The sequence below is a fragment of the Thunnus albacares genome, chromosome 9 (assembly GCF_914725855.1).
Source record: "Thunnus albacares chromosome 9, fThuAlb1.1, whole genome shotgun sequence".
Taxonomy (NCBI): domain Eukaryota; kingdom Metazoa; phylum Chordata; class Actinopteri; order Scombriformes; family Scombridae; genus Thunnus; species Thunnus albacares.
In genome coordinates this window covers 11,399,688-11,422,474 of record NC_058114.1, presented here as the reverse complement: position 1 = coordinate 11,422,474, position 22,787 = coordinate 11,399,688, and the positions used below count along the sequence as shown (strand labels likewise).

General features: G+C 40.2%; 1 protein-coding gene across 2 annotated transcripts in view; it reads right to left on the bottom strand.

Annotated features, from left to right (window-relative positions):
* fcho1 (FCH and mu domain containing endocytic adaptor 1) overlaps positions 1-22,787 on the bottom strand; it is a 62,280-nt gene that overhangs the window by 2,793 nt on the left and 36,700 nt on the right. For both annotated transcript variants that reach the window (XM_044362359.1, XM_044362360.1), the window contains exons 7-25: positions 22,193-22,297; positions 20,438-20,536; positions 19,158-19,254; positions 18,816-18,933; positions 18,544-18,568; positions 16,250-16,310; positions 13,854-14,047; positions 13,676-13,700; positions 13,451-13,507; positions 12,278-12,329; positions 10,649-10,773; positions 9,410-10,513; positions 7,546-7,652; positions 6,752-6,947; positions 6,060-6,174; positions 5,804-5,959; positions 5,581-5,713; positions 5,011-5,207; positions 3,305-3,369 (exon numbers count right to left, since the gene is read on the bottom strand). In XM_044362359.1, the coding sequence (XP_044218294.1) occupies positions 3,305-3,369; positions 5,011-5,207; positions 5,581-5,713; positions 5,804-5,959; positions 6,060-6,174; positions 6,752-6,947; positions 7,546-7,652; positions 9,410-10,513; positions 10,649-10,773; positions 12,278-12,329; positions 13,451-13,507; positions 13,676-13,700; positions 13,854-14,047; positions 16,250-16,310; positions 18,544-18,568; positions 18,816-18,933; positions 19,158-19,254; positions 20,438-20,536; positions 22,193-22,297 (3,031 nt within the window). The remainder of the gene's footprint in view (positions 1-3,304; positions 3,370-5,010; positions 5,208-5,580; positions 5,714-5,803; positions 5,960-6,059; positions 6,175-6,751; positions 6,948-7,545; positions 7,653-9,409; positions 10,514-10,648; positions 10,774-12,277; positions 12,330-13,450; positions 13,508-13,675; positions 13,701-13,853; positions 14,048-16,249; positions 16,311-18,543; positions 18,569-18,815; positions 18,934-19,157; positions 19,255-20,437; positions 20,537-22,192; positions 22,298-22,787) is intronic.

Here is a 22,787-nt window from a genome sequence, read left to right as displayed (position 1 = left end):
AAAAAATAAAAACAAATCTGTAATAGTCTACGAAGTTACATAATTATTTCATTTTTTGTAGGATCATATGGTTTTCCTCACGGCCCGACAGCAAATGTTTTGTATTAGTCTGCAGCCCCAGGGGGGGGTCAGGACCTCTGCTGCCCCCCCCCCCCCCCCCATTAGTCTCCACTGTCTAACCAATAAAGGTAAAGTTGCCTTAATATTATATGTTAACATTTTACTTTAAGTCCCTTTTTTGCATTTATAAGTGATATATAAACATTTAATAAGTGGTTTATAACTCACTATAATGTAGTTTATTATTTAGTGTTTATCAATGTATTTATCAACAATCCATAAGTGCAGCTGGTGTATGAACAGATAATTAATGACAATATAGTAAAACTAGAGCTGCAGCAATTAGTTGATCGAGAAGTCGATCGATCGAAAATTAATCGACAACTATTTTGATAATCACTTAATCATGTTTAGTAAAAATGCAAAATATATGACAGTTTCAAGTTCTCGGGTTTTCTCAGAGTTTTGGACTGTAGGACAAAATATGACATTTGATGACATCACTTCGGGCTCTAGGAAATCATGATGGGCGTTTTTCACAGTTTTTACATGTTTTATAGACCAAAACAATTTATCGATTAATCAAAAAATAATAATCAGAAGATTAATCAATAGTGAAAATAACTGTTGCAGTAAAACACAGTTGGAATAATGTAAAATATGTCTTCATAAGAGAAGTTTTTTTAATTGTTGACAAGTGTATGTTAATCACTTAAAAATGTCTTTATATCTGCTTACATACATTATAGTATATTATGTAGTATATTAAATGTTTGTGTACTGCTTATAAATGCTTCACAGGGGAAGTGTTACCGAAGTGAATTTTACATATTAACAGTATATAAATGTGCAGTCAGGACCTGCTTTATATTGAACACAGTCACTTAAGTACTTTATGTAACCCAGACACCTGAAAAAAAATTCATTTTTCAAGTAAATTTAGCCCAACTTTAACTTTCTAAAACATCTTGTGACCTTTAAATCACCAAATAAAGCAGCAGCCAGAGTCACAGACCTCTGCGTGTACAGTAAATGTCACAAACTCCTTGTTCATATATTCATCAGTGTGATAAACAAATGCTTCGTAAATTAATATGAGAAGAAATGTTGATGGATTCGCTGTAGGATCCCTCACACGGCTGCCGCAGTTTACAAGACGTCCAGTAAAATGAATTCATTACCGACTCAACGCTGGGAGACATTATTTATGAAAAGCAGCACTTTTAACATTTGAGTAATAAACTGGAGGTGTGCAGGGAGGCAGTATTTCAGGGGGGACAGAGAGGAGTTATGGAGACCTTTTCAGTGCTTCGTCATCGGCTCATAAACCACACAAGTCCTCTAACTATAAACATGTTCAGCCTTTAACATCCCATCCATCACTGGAGACTATGAATAGTTCTTTATCTCTGTTCTCCAACCTTGTAACTTCACACTGAGGTAATAATATATCATTATGGATAAAAGAATAAAATAAAAAAGAAGAAATGTGGGTGTCCTTGTATAGAGACGCACAAACACTCGGTTTAATTTAATTTTAGACCTTAAATTAGAACAATAAAAAGCTTCTACGTGCCATGTCTCATCTGTGCACCATTAAGGTCATGAAACAATCAGCTTGACACCAAATAAATGCTGAATACTTTCCTCATGTCTCCAATTTATGCTCGTCTTTATTGCCAGTATTCACAAGCACCTCCGCTGACGAGAGCAGCTGCCACGTTCAAATGCTAATGCCGCCGCTAAAAGGTAATGATACGCCTTCAGATTTCAGCTTTTTCAAAAAAAAAGAAAAAAAAAGAAAGAGAGAAGGATGTGGAGCGCAAAGATCTTTTTACATAACTCTTAATTACTCATTTCTACATTTCGTCTTGACACGATGTGGAGATTTGAACCCGTCGAGAAGGCAATCAGGGAGAAAATTCCGGCACCGATTTTAATAAGAAGGAAAATATAAGAATCAAGTGGCTGCTTATGACAAGATGCAAAACAGCCTGAGACTAATAATCAGGTAGATGTCAAGGTGAGAGTGTGAAACTTTCTCTCTCCTGTCCTCCCAGTGAGCAACAGGGTCCAGTATCAGCTGTTCATAAGTTCAAACTTAGCCTAGTTTTAACCTATAAGTGTTTACTAAATGGAGACTTACGCATCACTTAATTAAAACCGGTTGCACCACACAAACTAGTACTTACGTAGAGATTAGTCATTATTAAATATTTACACCTATGAACTGCCACGTGGAAGCATCGTGTAAGCTAGCTGAGTGAATTTATTTCCATGATCGATTGATCTGTTGATTATTTTCTCTATTAATTGATTAGTGGTTTGGGCCATAAAATGTCAGGAAAATGATGAAAAATGTCAAAGTGCAAGGTGCCGTCTTCAAATGTCTTGTTTTGTCCACAACCCAAAGATATTCGGTTTACTGTCATAGAAGACTAAAGAAACCAGAAAATATTCACATTTGAGAAGCCGGAATCAGTGAATTTGACTTTTTTTTCTTAAAAAAAAAAAAAAAAAAAAGACTAAAAAGTATGACTCGGTTATCAAATAATTAGCGATTCATTTAACAGTGAAAGCTAACATTAGCTTGCTAATATCTGACCCGTTTAGATTGAAGAGTAAAAGAGGTAAATAAGCAAAATGGTCGACATATCTGACCTGACACCCGATTTCACTGAAAAAAACACACTAAACCTCAACTTACAAAACCAAATAACATCGGTTAGCTTAGCATTATCGGATATTTCTCTCTCACTGTAAACTGCATGAATACTACTACAGTAACACACATATTTCATCCATGTATGCAGATAAAAAAATAAAACAAAAGTCAGACCTACATTCACAAAACATCGGCAGTTAAGTTTATTCATCTTTTCGCCCCTAAAACTGTTATTTTTGGAAGTTATGACACAGCTTGTAATGCTACACTGACTTCCTGTTTACATAGATGGTTGCGTCATATGCTACAGATGTTTCCTAGCAACCAATTTACACATTAAGTGTTTCCTGGCTAAGACATTTCTTAAATGTTAACGGTGCGACCTGATTTGATAAATCACTAGTTTGAAACTAGCTGGTAGTTACAAAGAACTTTAGGAAGAACTTTATGCACAAACTTAGTGATGGATTTATGAACAGCTGGTGCGACCCGGTCCAGTTTCTCATTAACTCCCTTGTTCAATGAAGGCTAAAAAATGAAAGCAGAGAGGTAAAAGGAGAAAAGCAGCAGAGCTCTGACCTTTGCTGTGGTTGGTCGGGGAGAGGTTTGGTAGTTTCCACAGCAGCCGTCTTTCCTCAGCGTTCCTGCAGAGGCAAAGTAATAGTCAGTGAGGCCCTTCGTCTCCACGCTTTGACCTTTATCCCAAAACAACACGTCCGTTATATGTGAAAATAAGCTGGTGCCCAAAAACAACTAAGAATTATTCTAATGATCAATTAATCTGTTCATTCTTTTCTGTAAAATGTTAAAAAAAAAAAAAAATGGTGAAAATACCCATCACAAGAGTTTTGTCTGACCAATTCTCCAAAGATGACACTCTGTCCATCATTTTGGTCCAGACTAGAGCTGCAACAATTAGTCAATCAATAGAAGATGAATCAACAACTAGTCTGAAAATCAATCAATCATTTTGAGACATTTTTTAAGTACATCTTTGCATTGAGGACTGTTGGTCGGGACTAAAAAAGACATTTAAGGTTGCATCTCAGGCTCTGGGAAACGATGATCAACATTTTGCACCATTTTCTGACATTTTAAAGATCAAACAACTTATTGATTAAAAAAAACAACCATTGGTTGTCATGGTCCAGACTGAAATATCTCAACAACTATCGGATGGATCAACACATTTTTTACATTCATGATCCTCAGAGGATGAAACCAAATGACTTGATGTGATCACCTGACTTTTCCTCCAGTGCCACCAGCAGTTTACTGAAATATCTCAACTATTGGATTGATTATAACCTTTTGGTGCAGACATTTTTTCCAAACCTTCCTTAACCTTTAATGTAGTGCCATCATCAGGATATAGGGTAGTTAGTGCAATACATTCCCATCAGCTGCACTTTATGTTTAGAGCTACTTTGCATTAATGAAAACACTGATGCAGAAATGATAACCAGTACCAAACAAAGTATTTTAAATGTTCATGTTTAAATGCTTAAAACAAATAAAGACCTTTATTCTGACTCCACCTTCTGGTAAATATTACATTTACTTCACCACACACTAGCATGATCAAAACTGTTGACTATTTGTTAGCCATCACATTTCTATCGATTAACTAATCCACTAAGAAGAAGGTTTCTTGGTTTGTGTTTTCTTCTCTTCACCTTTTGTAAAGAGTCATAACTGTCCTCTATAACTTTGTGTCATGTACATTTTTATGTTATCCAATGTTTTGTACTAATTCATTAAAAAAGAGGAATATGACTGGTTTCTTGGAAAGTGCATATAATGAAAATACATACTGTCATAAGACCTGCGTAACGTCCACAGTGGTTTAGAGTGAAGATATTAACCCCTCTTACACCATCATTTACCATAATTTTAATCATCAGAAACCCCCTTCTGACTTTATATTAGGGTGTAAATTTATATATATATAGACAAATGAAGGCAGCTAAATATGCAGTGAAGCATTACCTGCTTCTTCTCTTATTTTTTAGTCAATAGTTTCCACCTTTTGTACCTTAAAACATCTCCTGTTCTTCATTCTCAGTCTATTTTTCCACATTAACTCTGAGTTCATTGACAGCGCTTCAGCTCGCACATTCTGATTACATGGTTCAATTATGATTCTATTTGAGCATTACAATAATCTTCTTGATTACATTTATCAAGTAAATAACAGGGCGGACTCCTGCTAAACCTGTTATATGTGACTGACAGTTAACAGAAACCGCTCGTTATCCCTCCTTCGTCACAGTATCTCTGCTCACCAGGAGGCGGGTGGCTGGCACTGCAGGTCTGTGGCGGTGTGGTCTAACGGCAGCAGCACCTGGACAGCGGTGAGCTGGGTGGAGGGTGCGGTGGCCGGGCAGCAGTGATAATCTAGGGACACCCGGGTCACTGTGCCGCTGCGTTGGCACTCCGCAGACAGCAGGAGAGGAGCCCGACCCGGGTCCTGGGACGACACCTGAGACAAGAACACATTAGTGAGACTTTTTAGTTTAAATATATTTCAGACTAAACAAAATTAAGACTCCAGAGCAGGTTTGGGATCATCTTATGTCAGTAAAACCCAACTGAAGGTACAGATGCACTTCAAATGAAAAGTGTGAGCCAGAGTGTTTCACACAGCACACACACAGCAGGTCCGCTGAACATGTAGTAACACGAAATGTGTCTAGAAGGAAATATACAATTCAACACATACGAAGAACGAGGTTTCCAATAATAAATTATTTAAGTTTTAATTGACACCTGAGGGAAAATGTGGCAATGAAGAGGAACAAAGAAGCAGAAAATATCAGTGTTAGATGGTGAGAATCCTCATTTTGAATCCTGACCTGATACTTTAGCAGCCCTACGTTGTAGTAGGAGGCCTGGGGGTTGAGTTCAGCTTCTCTCTGCAGGTAGAGCTGCAGAGCCTGCATGTTGAACCAGAAGTCTCTGGTGTCTGGGTCACTCTGTGATGGATCGCTGTGGAGACATAGAGACGGCTTGGTGAGGATAGCATACGTTTACAGAGAGGGTTGTGAGGCTGTGTAAGGCAGAGGGCGGGCAGCTGACCTGTAGAGCAGCTTTTGATTAGGCAGGAAGTGATCGATCCTCGAGATGTTGACCAGTCTGAAGCTGAGCACGGGAACGTTTGGGTTTGCTGTGAAAATCCGAGTGATGCCTGCTGGGAAGGACATAGTCAGGTCGCCTGTGATCTTCACAAGACAGCTGGAGAAAGAAGGAAACACACAAGTTAATTTAATGTCAATTGACAGCAGAGAATATAAAAGATTTGTGGTATTTTTGTAGAAAGTAGCATCATGCTGACCGGTTGTGTTGTCCACCTTTGAAGTAGGCATTGATATATTCAGTTATGGCTGTTGCCACCGGCCACGCCTCCTGTGTGCTGAGGGAAATGGGACTGGGACCTCGCGAGAGATGCACTGTAGAGAACAAACGTGATCATTCTGAGTCAAGCTGTAAAAATGAGTTTTACATGAAGCAATTCATGTTTAAAGGAACTGTTCGAGAGTTAGATAAGAACATTACCAAACTCATGTACGCTGAATATGAAGCTAAAACTTAGAGACAGTAAGTTTAGCTTAGCATAAAGACTAGAAACAGGGGGAAACAGCTAGCTTGGCTGTTCACAGGTAAAAAATCTCCAATCAGCACCTCTACAGCTCACTAATTAAAATATTATTTCTCTCTCTCTCTCTCTCTCTCTCTCTCTTTAATAAATGCAAAAACCTAAGCATAAAAACAAAAAGTTATGGTTTTGCAGGGAGTTATGTGCCAGACTATTTCTCGGCAAGGAGCATTTTGGTTTTAAACGGATGTATAGCCTAGCTGTTTCTAATCTAAGCTAAGCTAAGCTAACTGAGCTGTAGCTTCATATTTAGGTCCATGAAAGCAAACAAATGTCTAACTATTCCTTCTAGTACATCCGTCTCTGCACTATCAAAGAAGAGAAATCAGGTTAAAACCATTAAACATCCACCTGATGAGTCTTACACTTACGCTGTCTTTGTGGGTGGTCCTGGTGCTGGTAGGGCAGCGGTGAGGCTTGTCCCACCCTGGCAGGGCTGGGGGCCCTATTCTGGGCCCCCCATTCGTTGTCCCTGGCTTGGGGCCCCCACTCACTGGGGCTGGAGGAGGAGGAGGAGGTGAGGGAGGGGCTGGGCTCCGGCAGTGGGGAGGAGCACAGCGACCGCGACTGAGAGACACACACACACACACACACACACACACACACACACACACACACACACAGGGACAAGGCTGAGTCAACATTAGTAATATTTTCATATGAATAAAATGTCAGCTGAAGTCGAGCCTGTTTCTCTTAGAAAACTAGGGCAGAACAGGTATATATTAATATAACTTCCAGTTCAAGCGTACGTGTAACCATTTGCATCCCAAACATCAAAAACTGAAATATATTTTTTCATATCTGGTGATGAAACTAAAGCTACAGGACAAATTTGGTATATTATTATATAACATAGAACAGCCCACAGCCCAGGGTGACGTCTTTAAATTAAACCTCAAAAATAGTCCTTTTATTAAAATAGTCCTACATTCATATGAAAAAGCAAAGTATAATAAGAATTGTTCATTTATTTTCTTTCGATTGATTAATCGTTTCTCGTACTGCATGAAACAAGTTCAAAACTCTGCTTATTATCATTGTGTACTCATTCCTAATGATTTCTTAAATTGCTGGATGTAATTTCCATGAAACACAAACAACTTTCTGAAACTTGATAATATCTAATTTATGAATTATCTAACTCATAACTCTGGATACTCACTCTCTCACAGCCGCTGAGTCGGCCTGAAGTCCTCTTGGCTCTCGTTGCTCTCGGAGGAGCAACCGTCACCACTTCGGCAGTGTCCTGTCTGAAGTTATGCTTGGACCCTTAAAAACACAGACGCACGAAGTGACTCAACGCTAATCTGAATCACACGCTAGAACAAGAGTATTAAAAAAGGCAGACAGCCTCAAATATCAGCCAAAGCTGTGTTAAGAGCAGCCGCCGATGAGCTAAACAGGCAACTCTGCCAAAACAAGCTGGCAACAAACAAAATGAAATATTATTTGTGTTTGTTTAATTGAGGGATTTAGCGTTCTGCTGCTATTTGAATATTCTTTGAAGATATTTTTCTCTCTAGTGAGAAAAAACAACCCCAGACCTTCATTGAATAAAATTCATATGAATTGATATGATATGACATGATTTATACCAGATTAAGGTCTTTAATACATTTTTTTTTGCCTTTATTGGATAGCAAGCAGTGAAGAGGCAGACAGGAAACAGAGGGAGGGAGAGAGAGAGAGAGAGAGATGGGTATGACACGGTCCCTGGCTGGAATCAAACCGGGGACGCTGCAGTCACGTAGCACGCGCAGCAACCGAGCGGCTACTAGGACACTCCTCAGTCTTTGTTTTTAACTTGTCAATAAGACGTTCTGGTGTGCAAGATCTTTGTAGTGATTGCTTCCTCTCTGTCATTGCAGTCATTGTAACCCTGACAGCGACAGATTAAATAGATCCTCATTCGACTAATAAGACAACAGCTATCACAGCTAATAGTTTATTTCATCTAGGGCTGCAAATATTGATCGTTTTCATTATTGATTAATCTAGCAATCATTACCTTGATTAATTAGTAATTGTTTAGTCTATGAAATGTTAATATATAGTGAAATAATTGCCTTCACAATTTCTTAGAGGTCACGGTCTTCAAATTGCTTGCTTTGTCAGACTAACAGTGCAAAACATGACAAGTCACAAAGAAAATCAGCAAATCGTCATATAAGAGAAGCTGGAACCAGAAAATTTGGGGCATTTTTAGTTGAAAAATGACTGAAATGATTATTTGATAATGAAAATAGTTGCAGCTTAATTTTCTGTCGATCGACTAACTGATTAATCACTGCAGCTTTAATTTAATGATCGCAGGAAATATGCATGATTCCAACAAAAATCCTTGCAGCAAACTAAAAAAAGCTTTAGTTGCATAAACCCCTTAATGAATGACTAACCAGACGGACCCCGACGGACAGATTAACCTTCATGTTGGCTGAACTGAAAAGACGAGGCTGTCTGGGTGCAGAGGTCTGCTTTTAATATAAATCAGCAGCCTGCCTCACAGAATGGAGGAGCAAACTTTCATTCATTGTGATATGAAACTTTTCTATATCTTATATATCTTAACCATTCCAGGTCAGAGTTATGAAAGTCCTGTGTGGATGGTTTGCTTCAGGGGATCAGTATGATTAAAGCCTCCATAATTATTTTAAGGTATTGGAAAATAGCACCAAATTTTAAGGATTGGGTAAATTAAATGGTAGAGATCCTTTGAATCTATGCTCAGGATATTAAAAGGTAGTTTAGAAGATGTGATTTCCTCATGTGACCTTTATAAAAATCAACAAAGTGCCCATTTAGATTTCAAGAAACTCCAGTGAATGTGACAGGTTTTCTTTGCTTTTATTGTCGTCTGGGTCTCTCACTTTTGCAAGTGGATCTTATTCAGTAATGTAACGTCTACAAATGTGTCCATGAAGTTATGTTAAGGATCTACTTGCTGCCATGTACCAACCGTTTCTTTGAAATCAATAAAAACCTAAACGACCCAAGTAAACAAAAACAAAACAAAAGCAGATTCATACCCTTGTGAGAGCTGATACTACACGGCAGCTGAGTGTTGAGATCCAGGCAGTCTTGGTCTTTGTCTGTGGAAAAACACAGATCCTCTTGCGGGCCAGAATGCCTCGTGAGGGGAGGGGCGTTCCTGCGTGGCTCACTTTCTGATGATCGATGTTTTCTCCTCTCTCCTCCTCCCTCTCCTTTTCCTCCTCCTTCCTGTGTTTTGGAGCTGCTCAGCGGTCCAGAGACGCCCTCACTAAATGGGTTGTGAACAGAGTTCCAGTGCATCAGCTCCTTCTTCGGCTGGGATTGGGGTAAAGAGCCTGAACTGGCATCAAGTCCCAGCCTATTGCTGTTGGCGGCGCCACCACCACCACCACCGCTGCTGCTGCTGCTGTTGTTGCTGTGTGGAGGGATTATTCCAGCTGCTGCAGCCAGCGCCGACTGGTGTGTTGGGCTGCCAATCATCGTGATCGCAAACGGGTCATCAGAGGAAACAGGAGGCGGGAGGCTCCGGTCTCGTTTCCTGTCTCTGTCTTTACGATTGGATGAGGAAGAGGACGAGGAGGAGGAAGAGGGGGTTGGGAGAGTCTTGGTGTCAGCGAGGGTGACGGAGAACGGGTCCCCTCGCACCTCCAGCCCCCTGCCCTCCTGGGTCGGGCGAGGTGGCGGGCGCGCCCAGGCGTCAGACAGGTTTAAGGTGTCCTGGGTGACTGTCCTCTCAAAAGCAGCGAGGAAGGGGTCCTCCGGGGGGATGTGTTTGCAGTTCCACACTGACGACTCCATTTCAGGTGGTGGGAGGGACTGGGAGAAAGCAGGGAACTGCATGGATGAGGTGTCCATATCTGGGGGGACGCGAGAGGGACGCGATGGGGCGGCAGACCAGACGCTCGCAGAGTCGTCCTGCGGGTGAGGACTGCGACCAGGGGAGGGGTCACGGAAGGCAGAGAGGAAAGGGTCTACAGGTCGCCCAAGGGTTTGGGTCTGTTCTTTACTCTGGGAAACAGGAGGCCAAGCTGCCCAGCCCACCAGTTCAGGGGAGGGCCCAAGGGGCTGATGGGAAGGTGAGTCCAGGCCAGAGTCTTCAACGTTCTCCGGAGAGGAGGAGTCAGACGAGAAGGCAGCATCTGACACACACATTAAAACACATTACAGGATATCAATACAGTGCAGCAAATGAAAGGATATCAATATGGATACCCACAGAAATTCAAACTTAAAATGAATTTACAAAATACTTTAAACGTAACAATCACTCTTACACTCAGAGGCACCAAAAGTGCTCTGCTCTCTGAATTGTTCCCGACCATCAAAGCTTTTGGACTTAAAGGCCGATTCCAGCGGTGGTCCAAACAGACTGTCTGATCCTGACGCTGTTGAACTCAACCTGGTGGAGAGCAGGGAGGGAATGAGACAAAAATCAGAGAGAGCAGGGGGAGCGATGAGGAGAGGGAATAATAAAGGGAAGGAGAGAAACTACAGAAGTGTGGACGTGGTAGAAGAAGACGACGGGGGAATTTGAAGGATGGAGCACAAAAACAAGAAAGAGAGCAAGATCTTCTGTACATTTCTGGAAAGATACAATTTTATGTATAGGTAGTAGGGCTGGGAAATATATCAATATTATATCGATATCACAATATGAGACTAGATATCATCTTAGATTTCGTAATATCCTGATGTGGCATAAGTTGTCTTTTCCTGGTTTTAAAGGCTGCATTACAGTAAAGTGATGTAATTTTCTGACTGTTCTAGCCACTTATTCATTATATCCACATTACTGATGATTATTTATCAAAAATCTCATTGTTTAAATATTTTGTGAAAGCACCAATAGTCATACCTACAATATTGTCGCAATATTGATATTGAGGTATTTGATCAAAAATATTGTGATATTTGATTTTGACCATATCGTCCAGTACATATATGAAGATTTGGTGCTCCTGTAGGATCAGTTCTCTCTTCTGTATTTGAATCACGAGGTTCTATATTATTTTATTTTATGTTACTGTGGCTTTTTTGTCAATTTACATGAATATATGAGTTAAAATAAGAAAGTCTTCGAGAGGTTTGTGTTTATATGTGGAAACAGAGGCCGGTAATAATGACACACATATCAGTTTCTCTGAAAATTGGTAAAATAACTCTTTGGTTTAGGGCTATTCTTCTTGGTTTAGCTCCAATTAAGGGAGTATCATATGTCATTTTAGACAACAGTTAGCTTCTAACTTTTTAGTAACAGTTTGGGGAAGGTGCTTTCCTGTTTCAACCGATGCTGCCGTGCACATGCAAATCCCTTCAGCCAGGCTCCGAAATCTTGTGGTCAGTAGTGCCAGAAGAGTGGAGGTTATAGCAGCAGATTAATGCTCATGGTTTTTAAATGTAATGTTCAGAAAACACATATGGGTGTCCACATACTGTTTAGCTTGTTTAGTAGCAAGTCAATGGAGGTTCATCATGAACAATACATTTCTTGTCAGTGGAGAATCTTCAGGGTCACGAGTAATGAGGTCAGATCTAAAGTGTCCAGATACTTTTGATCATATAACGGATACATTGACCGTGGTCCCCTAGATTGTCATTTGGTTGCTTTTCTTTAAAAACAACAAAAAAAAGTAAAAAATCCTGACAGTGTTAGAGCTGTCTGAGCTACAGAGGAAATGAAAAATAGGCGAGACAAACAAGGTGAGGAAGGTAAGAATAGCAGATGGGCAAAAATAAAACAAGGACGGTGACATTGAAAAGACTGTAAAAAAGAAACCTGAAGCACCAAACTACTGAAAAGGCCACTGGTGACGCAATTTAACCTCCAAATATGTCTCTCTCTCTCTCTCTCTCTGGACCGCGCCCAGACAGATAGATGGGTATGAAGGGCAGAGCCATCTCACCTGCTGTGATCAGGACTGGAGGTGGACCTGCGTAGGCCCTCCTGCTCTCCATCTGAAAGGAAAGAAAACACACAAACACACACACACACACACAGAGTGACTCACTGCAGAGGATGTTCCCTAATCAGGACTAATCAGCAGCATGATGTTCTTCATCAGAGCACTGAAGGCAGGCCGGGATGGGGTACGATAAGACGACACGAGGGAAAACCGATCCACCATTATCTCCTCAGTAAAAAATACCAGCAATTAGCCAGGTCTCACTAAACTCCAGCCACCTTTGCTGTCACTGCAGAGCAACCATTTTAATCAGAAGCTCATCATTAATCCTAACCCTACTGGATTTAAACGAGAGAGAGAGAGAGAAAGAGAGAGATTCCCCGTTGCTGGAGAGAAACAGCTTGTAGCCTCCCACTCCAGCCTGACCTGCTGGCAGCCAGCGAACCTGTCAGTGATAAAACATGTTTTGAAGCACGAGCAGAGGGCCGGGTGTGACTAATGGAGGGTGGCTGTTCATGCAAGGTCAGCCAATGAAGAGATTTGCTGTCTAGAAGGAAACACGGGGGGCCAAGCAGGCTGGAGGTGGAGAAACACTGCACAAACACATGATTGCTTTACTGATGCTTCAAATGCAGTTGCATGTTCATGTGTGAGCAACGGTTTTCATTCTTATCAGATACCAACGGACAGTAATTTGAAACCCCCCTTTTACAGGCACAGTATAAATGCAAAATATGACAGACTTAAACACTGGATGATTTATTTTTTGTTGTAGTTCAGATTAGTACGAAATACAAAATTATTTTAATCTACTGATTATTTTCTCGATTCATCATTTGATCTATTGAAATGTTAAAAAAAGATAGTGAAAAACAGCCATTACAGTTTCAAAAGCCTAAGGTGACATATTCAAATTGCTTGTTTTATCCGACAAACAGTCTAAAACACAAAGATAATTTAATTTACATTATATATCACAAAGAAAAGCATCGTATCTTCATGTTTGACGGGCTGATTTTCAAAAAAATCGGTGATGAATGTTCAACTGATTCTCATCGATTAATCCACTAATTGTTTCAGCTCTACATAAAAATATGTGAAAGTGTTTCGAAAAGGAAAGCTTGCCAGCTAGATAAATAGATAAAGATAGATAAGACAGACAATAAGACTCACCCCTGTGGGAGGCACCCTCGCCCTCTTCTGAGCGACCTCCTGCAGTACTTGAGTTTCCTGATGACACAAAACAGAAGACTGTAGTCGAAGATACAGTAAACAAACTGTGTCACCCCATTTTTCTTTTGACAAAATATCCCTTTTCTTTATGGTACAGGACCGACAGGAGTACTGACTATTCAGAAAACAGACACAAACATTCAAAACAGATTTGACTGAACTTACTGGAGAGATGTCGCTTGATCACCACCTGAAAAATCAAGAGGAGGACAGATGTGACTCATTTAAAGAATACATTTTTATTATTGTCAACAAATCCCATGAAAACTGGTGAACACTTTATCCTTTAGACATGTTATTTAAAGCATTTGACATATAATTTGAAACAGAAATAACAACCAACCTGTTGCCGGGCCCCTCTGTTGGGCGGCAGGGTGAGGGCCCCCACAGTAGCTTTCAGCTCCTTCTCTGTGGCTGCAGAGTTGCTGCGGTTGCTGCTCGCCACGGGTCTGATCTGGATGTGGAACTTCTTGGGTTCCTCGTCGTCAAAGTCCGAGTCGCTGGAGTAGAAGTTGTTCTCTTTCTCCTCGGAGCAGCGTTCAGAGGGAAAGGAGGGTCAAGGAGAACGAGCTTTTGATGTTGTTTGGTAAAAAGGCAGCTTGAAAGAGACAAATGAAGAGAGGATACACTTCAAAAATAAAAATAAATGGGAAATCTGGCAGGTGACCTTTGTTCCATGTCATACCCCTTTCTCCCCTTGTTTCCTGTCTGCTTTGTCAGTATCGACTGTCTAATAAAAGGCAAAAATGCCCCCCAAAATAATCTTAAAATCAAAATAACAAAAAACACACGAGAGCAGGCTCAAATTTTATTGCCCCTGCTCAACGGTGAGTATTTCTATTTGGACAAAAGGCTGTGAGGAAAGGAATTAGATTCTCTGTGAGATTGATTAAATTGTAACAACAGAGAAAGGATGCAGGAAAAGAGCGCAAAGTGCAACGAGGCACAAACGCAGACACACATGCAAAACACAAACAGGCGCAAGTGGCACCGCAGAGTGTGCTGGAAGTGAGGTTGCCACTTCCTGCCACTATTTTCACCCACCCCCGACTAAAGTCACTGCCTCTTCCTCTTGTCTTCACTCTCTGCTGCATGTGGCCGTGTTGTGTCATGTTGTGTGTTTGTGTCTCTTCTGAGCAGGCGGAGGACCATGATGTTAATGGTGACAAAGGCAGGAAGAGCTGTTATCTTGAAGCTGTCAGGGCTGAGAGTGTTACCACTGATAAATGGATCAAAGTTGAAAGTCAGGACTTGGGAGTATTAGGTTGGACAATTCATTCCTAACCGATGCTTGTGTACGCAGCTCGGCATGACTTTACCTCGCCTGTATTTAATGAAGAGGATGCATTTAGTCGTTTGTGTTAACTAATAGGATGGAGATCTAAATAATTGGCTGGCTATCCAGTTAATGAGGCCATGAATGGAGCCGTTTGTGTTAACAAATTGGATAAGCCTCGCCCCTCACCTCTGACCTTCTGATTAGACTTCATTTGAAACGTTTTCACCTCAGTTAAAGGCCTTTGAGTCTTATTCAGCCTCATGAGGTTTAATTAGGTGCAAACTGTCTCTGCCGTGTGAGAGACTCAAGTTTGTGTGATCTTTGAGTCCACCAGACGAAGTGATGCAATCAATTTAGAGAAGGCTCCGGCTGTTGTTTTTTTGAGTTGTGCCGAGCCTCTAACTCCGACCTGTTTTCATTCAGTAGACGGTGCGCTTCACATGTTTGTGTTCGCTCAGATACTCATTTAATCAATTAGTCAATCAGAAGGCAATTAACCAGATCCAGACCAGACGGTTTTAATTATTAATAAAGTAAAAATACCAAATGTTCAGAAATGTAGAGAGAGGTTTAATATAATTGAATATTTTTGGCTCTTTACTGTTTGTCAGGCTGAATTAGCATTTGTAGAACATTTATGCCACCAACGATGGACATTTGCTGATGTTTTATAGTCTAAAGACGTACTTGATATTTAAGAAAATGTCAGCACTTTATTGATTGTTGCACTCCTTTCTTGTTGTTTACGGTTTTTCTTACGCAGTTGCCTACCTCCAGTAATTTCTTACTTTAATTAAAAAACAAACAAAAGCTTCTTCTGGCACTCTTGTACCTAATCAGCTACTGGATCATTTGTCACCAGATCTCAACTCAGCTGAACAGACTGGGAGACTGTGGATCGACAGTGCTCCTCACGACCATCATCAAAACACCAACAGAAGGAAGATCTTTTGGAAAAATGATGTAAAATTCCCTCCGGTAGAATCTCAGAGACTTGGAGAATCTATCTACTTCTATTGAAGTGCATCCAATGGACAAAGTCAAGTGTGCGTTTCCTGTTTTGGTTCGATCTTCAGCCAGCTTCCAACGGATTCACAGATCACCTTTATTCACCTTTTTACCAGGCAGATACGCTCGTTGGGCCAATAAAAACACTGCTGCACTGATTATGTACGCAGAGAAGTTATTAGTCTGCAGTCGTTCGAGTGCTGGGAAATGTTGTTGAACGGAAACATAATGTAACTGCACCTTTAAACACTTATCTCCCAGTTTTTCCTTTAACCTTTTCATTCTTTTCCTTTTTCCTTTGACACGGCAAACAAAACACCTGTTTACAGCAACTTAACTCACCTTTAAAAAATATCATAAATGAATATAATCAAAGAATGAAAAGTTAGAGTTGTAATATCAATGCATGGTGACGTGTCCAGGCTGAGCATGTGTGAGCAGAGAAAGGATATCATTCTGGGTGCTGTCAGCTCGGATGACAAATCCTTCATCGTCTACTTCCAGGGGTGAATTCTATATGAATGGGAACATATGCACACACACACACACACACACACACACACACACGCACACACGAGAAAGAGAGGGAGGCAGACAACAGCTGGGTCAGCAAGATGGAAACAAATGGCACTTCAGCCACATTTTCGACTCACAGAAGTGCTCACTGCCTGCATGCACCACTGAGTGCTTTCTATTGGAGTGTGTGTGAATAAATGGATCCTACGAATGTTAAACACTCTTTGGCGTGAGTGTGAGTCAGTGAGTAGCTACAACAACTGTTGTACATTAACATTGTTATTACCTACAGCTCAAACTAAGGTGCGGGCTAAAGCTACAAGTGTGCTTTCAATATTTAATTGAAAGCACTTCAGCATATCAGCTGTGTTTTTCTCACATACTTTATCTACAAACCCTTCAAAACAAGACATGAGAAAGGACAGACATGATCCAACCAGCTCAGCAGCAGATATTTTTAGCCCATGTGTGGACACACAAAGATGATATTTCATTGGATATGATTCCTGTAATCAGATCTCAATAAGTCAGGTTGAAATGAGAAGTATTACTGCTGCCATTGAGATTTTTTTTTTTCCTGAACGCCACGTGTTCTGCCTCCACAAATCTAAGTGAAAGAAACTGTGATTTACTACTCCGACCGGTGTAGTTAATACATCATGGTGTGATCAGACTATAAAAGTCACATTAATAAGATTAGTGCGACTGCTGCAGTTGCTTCACTACAGTTACCCATGTATAGATTTAATGCTGAAATAAATGATCTTTTTCTTATTTCTGCACGGACTGATTTTATGCTAATAGATGTTGCATGATTGTCACACGCTTAGTGACAAAGCAACAGAGAATTATCACCAACTCTGAAACTCTATTAAACCACTTTTACCTCATTTTTTATGTTTGGTTCAGCCTCACTGTTCTCATTAAACATGATTCCAGCATAACAGGACGCCTGTATCCATCATAATAGGGCATTTCTTTCAAATGTTCTATTTTTTAACTTAATTTTGAGGATCTGTGCATTACGATTTGTCATGTGATCACCTTGGTTGTTGTTGCTGCTGCCTAGTGTCTTGAAAGCTCATACTGACTGGGACTCTTAAATCAATAAAATGTCCATGTGTCCTTATATAGTAAGTATTTGTCCATCTACAGTTAAAGACTAATAAATAAATAGATATTTAAGAAAACTAAATAAATCAAATGAAAAAAATCAAGCTGCAGCACAAAGCAGAAAGACAGTTAACTACCAGACAGATATTTTTCTCAGGGACAGATGGAGACTTGCTCTACATTCATCAGGCAGCTACAAACAAGACTCTTAATAGGATGACAACGTTGTCTCGTATCTACTGGATGTGCAAGTAAGTAACATCTCACTTGTTGTGAAATTTCACACCTCTGGCTTAATTGAGTCCAAGTACACTCAAAGGTCTCCTCAACATAACCGGATATATTTTGGAGGAACATTGTTGTAATTAGTTCACTGTGACATTTTATAAATATAAAATAAAAACCAGTATTGATGCAACATTTACAGACTTTGGTCCTGTTAATAGCTACTATTATAACTCTCTATCTGGAAGGCAAACCGACTGTTTTAATGTCTGTTTTATGCAACGTGTTTTAAAGTGACCTCCACCAGTATGAAGGTTCTGGCAAACAGCGTGAACCTTAATGCCTTTGAAAGTATAAACCAGTAGCTCTGTTTGCTTTCTCGTTAGATAGTTTTCTGGCAGCATCCAAAGCCCTTTCACACAGAAGCACACACACACTCTCTCTCTCTCTCTCTCTCTCTCACACCAACTTACACACAGGCAGGCACAAACACATACACACACACACTCTCGTGCAGTTACGCACTTCCACTCTGACAGCTGGATTATCTCAGAAACCTCTTCTTAGAAGTACCAGAATAACCTGGGAAACTCCACACCCTCAGTCACGTCATTATCACACACTCATAACTTCCACTCACCTTCTGTCAATGCACAAACAAACACACACACTCACACATGATTCCCCCCAACACACACACACACACACACACACACACACACACACACACTTCTCATAGTAGAGAAGTGCTCCTAATCACAGTCGTCAGCAGGGATAACTGGGGCTTTAGGAGTCAGACAGGACTGAATATTGAGTCAATGGTTTTTCGAGCTGCAGTGGTTGGGTGTGAATAATGAAGAATGTTGGGTGTGAATAATGTAAAAACACTCACCGGTGCTTCAGTCACAGCTGAATCTCTGCAAAAAATAAAAAAACATACAGGAATTGATTTGTTTTCATTATTCAATAATAACACAGACTGAAGCCAGTAGCAAAGAAGGTTGTGAGGACTTGCCTCCCTTATGGGGAGGGGTTAGTTAGGGTTAGGTTAGGTTAGTTTAGGGTTATGTTAAGGTTAGGCATGTGGTGGTCATGGTTAAGGTTAGGATAAGTCTTAAGGAGATGAATGTAAGTGTGTGTGTGTGTGTGTGTGTGTGTACTCACGTAGAGTCTGGCTCCTTGTCCCTCTTGCCCAGGCCGGGGATCCTGAAGGCTTTTGTGCGACTCTTCTTCCCAGCTTCAGGTGCCAAAGCTGTCATGTACTCTTCAAATCCAACCAGAGCTGCAGACAACAGTCAGTTTGAGAAAAGTAAGAAATGTCCAAAACACACAAACACACACTACTTTTGTCACTATGAATTATACCGCCTCCACAATGCTGTTTACAGTGTCTGTGTTTTCATATTTTAATTGTTATGTAAGCTGCTGAAGTTGTGTGTTTATTTTTTTTTTAATTTCTCTTCCTCTGGAAAGACACCAAATTTCATCCCGGTGAGTTCGCTGTACCTGGCCTGTCTTTGCCGGTGCCCTTCAGCTCTGCAAACTTCTGGATGAGGTTATCGATGCCGATGTTTTCCACATTCTGCTTGAATTCCTCGTGCACCTGCAGCAGAGCAGAACAGAATGATTAATGGGTCCTATAAAACAATTAAAGCATGTAATATCAGAAAGGTGCCATGAAAATGATTCTTTGTGTTATTAAAACTCTAAAGTGATAACTTTTTATTGTAAAATATTATGTTTTATATTTTTTCCAGAGTTGTAGTTGAGTCTAAAAGGATGTGATGACACATTTATCTTTGAATATGACAAATAACTTGTTTTGACCTGTGGTGCACTGTTACGTCATTAATTATAGTGCCACTCATGAGGTGATGAGTTGTACATAACATCCATTAACCTCAGTATACGCTGGAGCCCTGGTGGATGCTTATGGTAACTTTTAAATTGAAATCCCCCTGATAATGATCAGACATGGTAAAAACTTTTAAACCATTTCACTTGAATTTCAAATATCTGCAAGCAGTGGGCGGGAGGCACTTCTCTGTTACCAAACATCATCAATCATGCAAAAGTTAGTAAGTTAAGCTTTATTTATTCAGGAAGTCTCACTGAGATCAAGATCTCTTTTGCAAGAGAGACCTGAGAACACATTACACACACACAGGATCATAAACAAGTAGTAACTTGATCATGTGACCAAGGTGCTATTGTTGTGCCAAGTAATCACACTAAACAAAGACAGCTTAAAGTGTTATAATGGTTCAAGACACTTGATCAGTTCTATATCAAGGTCCTGTGTATGTGCAGAGGGTGACTCCATTAATAATCTTAGATACTTTAATCAGGGGTGCAAACGTCCGGGGGAATGCCCCCCCAGGAAGAAAGGAAGAAATTTTTTTAAACATCAGCTTTAAAATGTGGATTTACAGTCGATTTTAGCATGAAGATATAGAGAAAGACTCACCCTAGAATTAATATAATCTTACTGCTACAAAAGTAATGTAAGAGGGTCATCGGAGCACATAGTCAAGAGAGCAGAGCTGGGTCCAAAATTGTATTAAAGTGCATTGCATCCACTATACAATAAAGTTCATCAAATAAAACTTAAACACAATATGCACAACAACTGACAAATCAAATGGAAAACACACACTTATGTTATAAAAAGATGAAAACAACAGAACATTGGAAGAAAAAAACTCTTGTTTTGTTAGGATAAATTATCTTCCCTCCTAATGCAAAGTGAGTCATCAAAGCAAGATTTACTTTCGGCTCCAACATACCTGTCCAACTTGAACGTGGGTATCTTCTATGGAGTGGGAGTAACCTTTGATCAGCTGTTTCATCTGCCGCAGGTGGTTCTCCTCGATTTCCTGAAACTTCTGCACACACGAACATGCACACACACACACACACACACACACACACGCCACGGTGAACAAAACAGACTGCGTTACCGTGTAAAAAATTAAAAACTCTGGTGGTTCATTTATCTTTCTCTGTGGGCTGACATCTTTCTGACCTTCTGTACTAATCAAATCCTTTCAAAACCCACTGAACAAAAAAAAAAACACAGCTGCTGCTTCATATTTTGCCGCTGAAATAATACATTTTGGAAGGTTTTTACTAGGCAGCAAAGAAATGCAACTTATCCTGTAATTATGCTGAAGGGCTCTCCAGTTTCCTACATAATAATGCAATTAATTTGTTTATCAGAATTAGGATATTGTATTCCTTTTTTATGTCTTGTTTGTTTCTAATTATCTGAATATGATGTTAGGCCTGGTGATATATGGGATATGTCTGTATGTCTATAAAGATCGGATAGTCTAGTTTTGTGTGATTTTTTTGTTGGTGCTGTATGTGTTTTCTTCTCAGTTTACTGCATCTGCATGCAAATATCAGTTTTAGGATCCAGAGAATCAACCAGAATCCAATAAAACAGAAACTTAAAACTCCACATAAATGCAATAAAGCGAAAATAGCCTCTAAAGCAGATCTGAGGATTCAAGAGCAGCTACAAAGAGGCAGTCAGCCAGTAGAGGAGGCACCGGCTTGCCAGGTCGTTAAAGCAGTGATAATTTGAAAGGATTTAGCATTTAAGTTTGATCCTGCTCTTTATTCAGCCAGCTAATTTGTCGCTGTCTGGTTCAGGCAAATTGTCTTGATATAGTGGCATTGGCTTTTTGTTAGACAAGTGAGCTAAGTTTCGCCAGATTCTTTTCTCCAATTAACTTGGCAAAATCTGCAGGGAGAGAGAACATAAAACACTCTCTGCTCTCTTTGCAACCTCTGTCAGCCCTCCGAGGAACACTTCATTCCCACCTGCCCAGTCCCGCTGCTCAAGGTTTTACTGCAACTTTTACATCTGGAAATATCTGTACGTGGAAACCTTTCTTCCTGAAACAGGCTGTTTGAGAATTTCTTGTGATCTTCTCTAATTTTATGTGGGGTAAAAAAAAAAAAAAAGACACCTTAATCTTTTATTTATTGATCTGCTATTTGGTTCTTCCTTCAGCTCTTCTTAAATCTTTTGACACACGTTTTCCTTCCAGGTACCGCAGAGCCGCGCATAATTACGACCAGACTTTCCCCCCTCGGAGCTATTACAAGAGATAATTGGTCACAAGGATTCCAGTCATCATTTCAAATGTAAAATACAGATGCACTCATTGGGGTTTGTTGAAGATTTCCATGGAAACAGCAGCAGTAACCATGGAAGTGTGGAGGCCGTGATTAAAGGTAATGAGCGGGGTGCAGGATGTGTGTGTGTGTGTGTGTGTGTGTGTGTGTGTGTGTGTGTGTGTGTGCGTGAGCGGGTGGGTGTTTAGGAGTCAAAGGTTGAGGTTTTCATTTTTGGGGAAGGTATGATGTAGGATAATAAATGAGAGAGTAAGATGTTGAGAGGTTACAGATAGAGTGAGTCAGGGAGAGAAAGACAAAAAAAAAAAAAAATACAGAGAACACCACATCAGAAAGTGGGAGAGGCAGATAAAAGTAATAAAATGGCCCTCGGCCCAGCTGGAGTCAGAGCTGACCTGAGCAGACTCGCTCATCTTTTGCTCAAACTCTCCTCCCACACGGTTGTACTTCTCGATGCACAACGCAAATGACTCAGCTGCTTTCTTGGACTTCAGCTCCGCCTAGTGAAAAAGAGAAGGAAAAGGAAAATAACGGCCTTTAGATACTGACACTCATTCACAAACCTGAAATAAAAATGAATAGCTCCGTTAGTGAATGGGAATGATTTCTACCACGTAATTACAATTACTCCATTCACTATTCACCTTGTACCTTGAGAACAGGAGCAACAATTAGTTCACAGAGTGGATGTCTAAGAGCAGAGCACTTAGAAAATGTTGTTTTTAATTATTACCAAGCCAATTATTACCACGAGAAACCAGTGTATGATGCATTTTGGGTTGCAAAGTATACAATAATAACACGACGTGCCTGAGCTTATATCATATCCACACAACACATCAATCAGTCTACCATACTTTAAATAGAAATTTACTTCAATTATTCCCTTTTAGCTCAATTATATATTCTGAACTTTACAACCTTGTGACATAAATATATAAAAGGAGAAAGTATTTGTTTTAAAACTCAACACTGTCACTTTATCAATAC